The 1,600-nt window shown below is 29.4% G+C and overlaps 1 protein-coding gene across 1 annotated transcript; it reads left to right on the top strand.

The window, feature by feature from the left end:
* Positions 1-157: 157 nt before the first annotated feature.
* LOC111034053 lies at positions 158-1,213 on the top strand (the record flags this gene model as incomplete). The annotated part of the gene is made up of 2 exons (XM_022315077.1): positions 158-309; positions 636-1,213. Coding segments are annotated over exons 1-2 (730 nt in total), but the record flags the coding sequence as incomplete, so codon positions are not given.
* Positions 1,214-1,600: the final 387 nt, after the last annotated feature.

The raw sequence follows: 1,600 nt of genomic DNA, 5'->3' as shown, positions 1-1,600 counted from the left end.
TCCTAGTTTTTCTCCATCTAAAGCTGAATTGAAGAAAAAAATTAAATCATTACAACAACGAGTTCGACGGCAAGAAAAATCTATCAGAAATTTAAAAGATTTATTAAAAATATTAAAAAAAAAGAATTTAATTGAAAAATAAGCAGAGGAGTTACTAATGGAAAAATTTGATGGTACAACTTTGGAAATATTCCAAAACATTGTTAAAAATAAAGGTATAAAATCTACAGGACGTAGATTTAGTAAGACAATTAAAGAATTTTCTTTGACTCTGCACTATTACTCGCCTAAAGCTTATGAGTATGCAAGGTAATTTATAATTGCAAATGTAATGCAGAAGGTTTTGGTGATATCCATTTTTTTTTAGCTTAGTAACTGAAAGCTTCCTTTTTTTCATGGTAGGTATTGACGTTGCTACCTGGACTGCTTGTGCATTACTTTGACAAGTTTGCACATTAATTCAATAGAGCTTTTGCATAACATTGACAACACTGTAATGCACAAATTATTTTAATTTTTAATGCTTTTATCAAATGCTTACACAAATTGCTCACCACAGCTTGTCTCCTAATAAACTAAAATGCTATTATTTTTAATACTTTTAATTTAATAACTATTTGTTGCATTTATTTTAGATCAGTCCTAATATTACCAAGTAGTAAGTCTATAATGAACTGGACTTCATTAATCAATGCAGAACCAGGCATATTTAGTGAAGTTATGGAATGTCTGAAAACTTTAAGTCCAGAAGACAAACACTGCAATTTATGTTTGGATGCAATGTCCTTAAGAAAACAAATTTTATGGAGTGATAAATTTAATAAATTTATTGGGTATTGTGATTTTGGTGGTCAATTACAACTTGAGGGGACAGATACTCCAGCGACAGAGGCTCTATTTTTTATGCTTGTTAGTCTTAATGGTAAGTGGAAATTATCTATAGCATATGTTCTTCAGAATAAAACCACAGCAGTTGCTCAAGCAGAATTAGTCAAATCAATCCTTCATCATACACATAATGTCGGTTTAACGGTTTGGGGTATTACATGCGATGGTGCTTACACAAATATAGCTATGATGAAAATATTAGGTTGCGTCATTGGAAATAGTTATAATGAAATAAAAAGTTGGTTTTTACATCCTATTAGTAATGATAAAGTTTATTTTATACCAGATGCTTGTCATAACCTAAAATTGGCCAGAAACACACTTGGTAATTGCAAAGTACTTACATCAGATTCTGGATTTATTCGTTGGCAACATTTAATAAATTTACATGAAATACAGCAAGAAATTAAATTAAAATTTACTAACAAACTCTCAAACTCGCATATTAAATGGCATAATAATAAAATGAAAGTATCTTATGCTGCTCAGACTCTTTCTGCATCCACAGCAACTGCTTTACATTTTTTAAACCAACAACATGTCCCAAAATTTGAAAATATACTAGCAACTGCAGAGTATTGCCAAGTAATTGACCGGATATTTGACTTTTTAAATTCAAAATCTATATTCTCTAAACATTATAAATCTCCAATTACTAAAAACAATATTGTTGACCTGGAAAATAAAATTATTCCATTGATTAAATATTTGT

The sequence above is a fragment of the Myzus persicae genome, unplaced genomic scaffold, assembly GCF_001856785.1.
Source record: "Myzus persicae strain clone G006 unplaced genomic scaffold, MPER_G0061.0, whole genome shotgun sequence".
Lineage (NCBI taxonomy): Eukaryota > Metazoa > Arthropoda > Insecta > Hemiptera > Aphididae > Myzus > Myzus persicae.
Note: the sequence above shows the minus strand (reverse complement) of the source record. Positions and strands in the feature narration are given on the sequence as shown.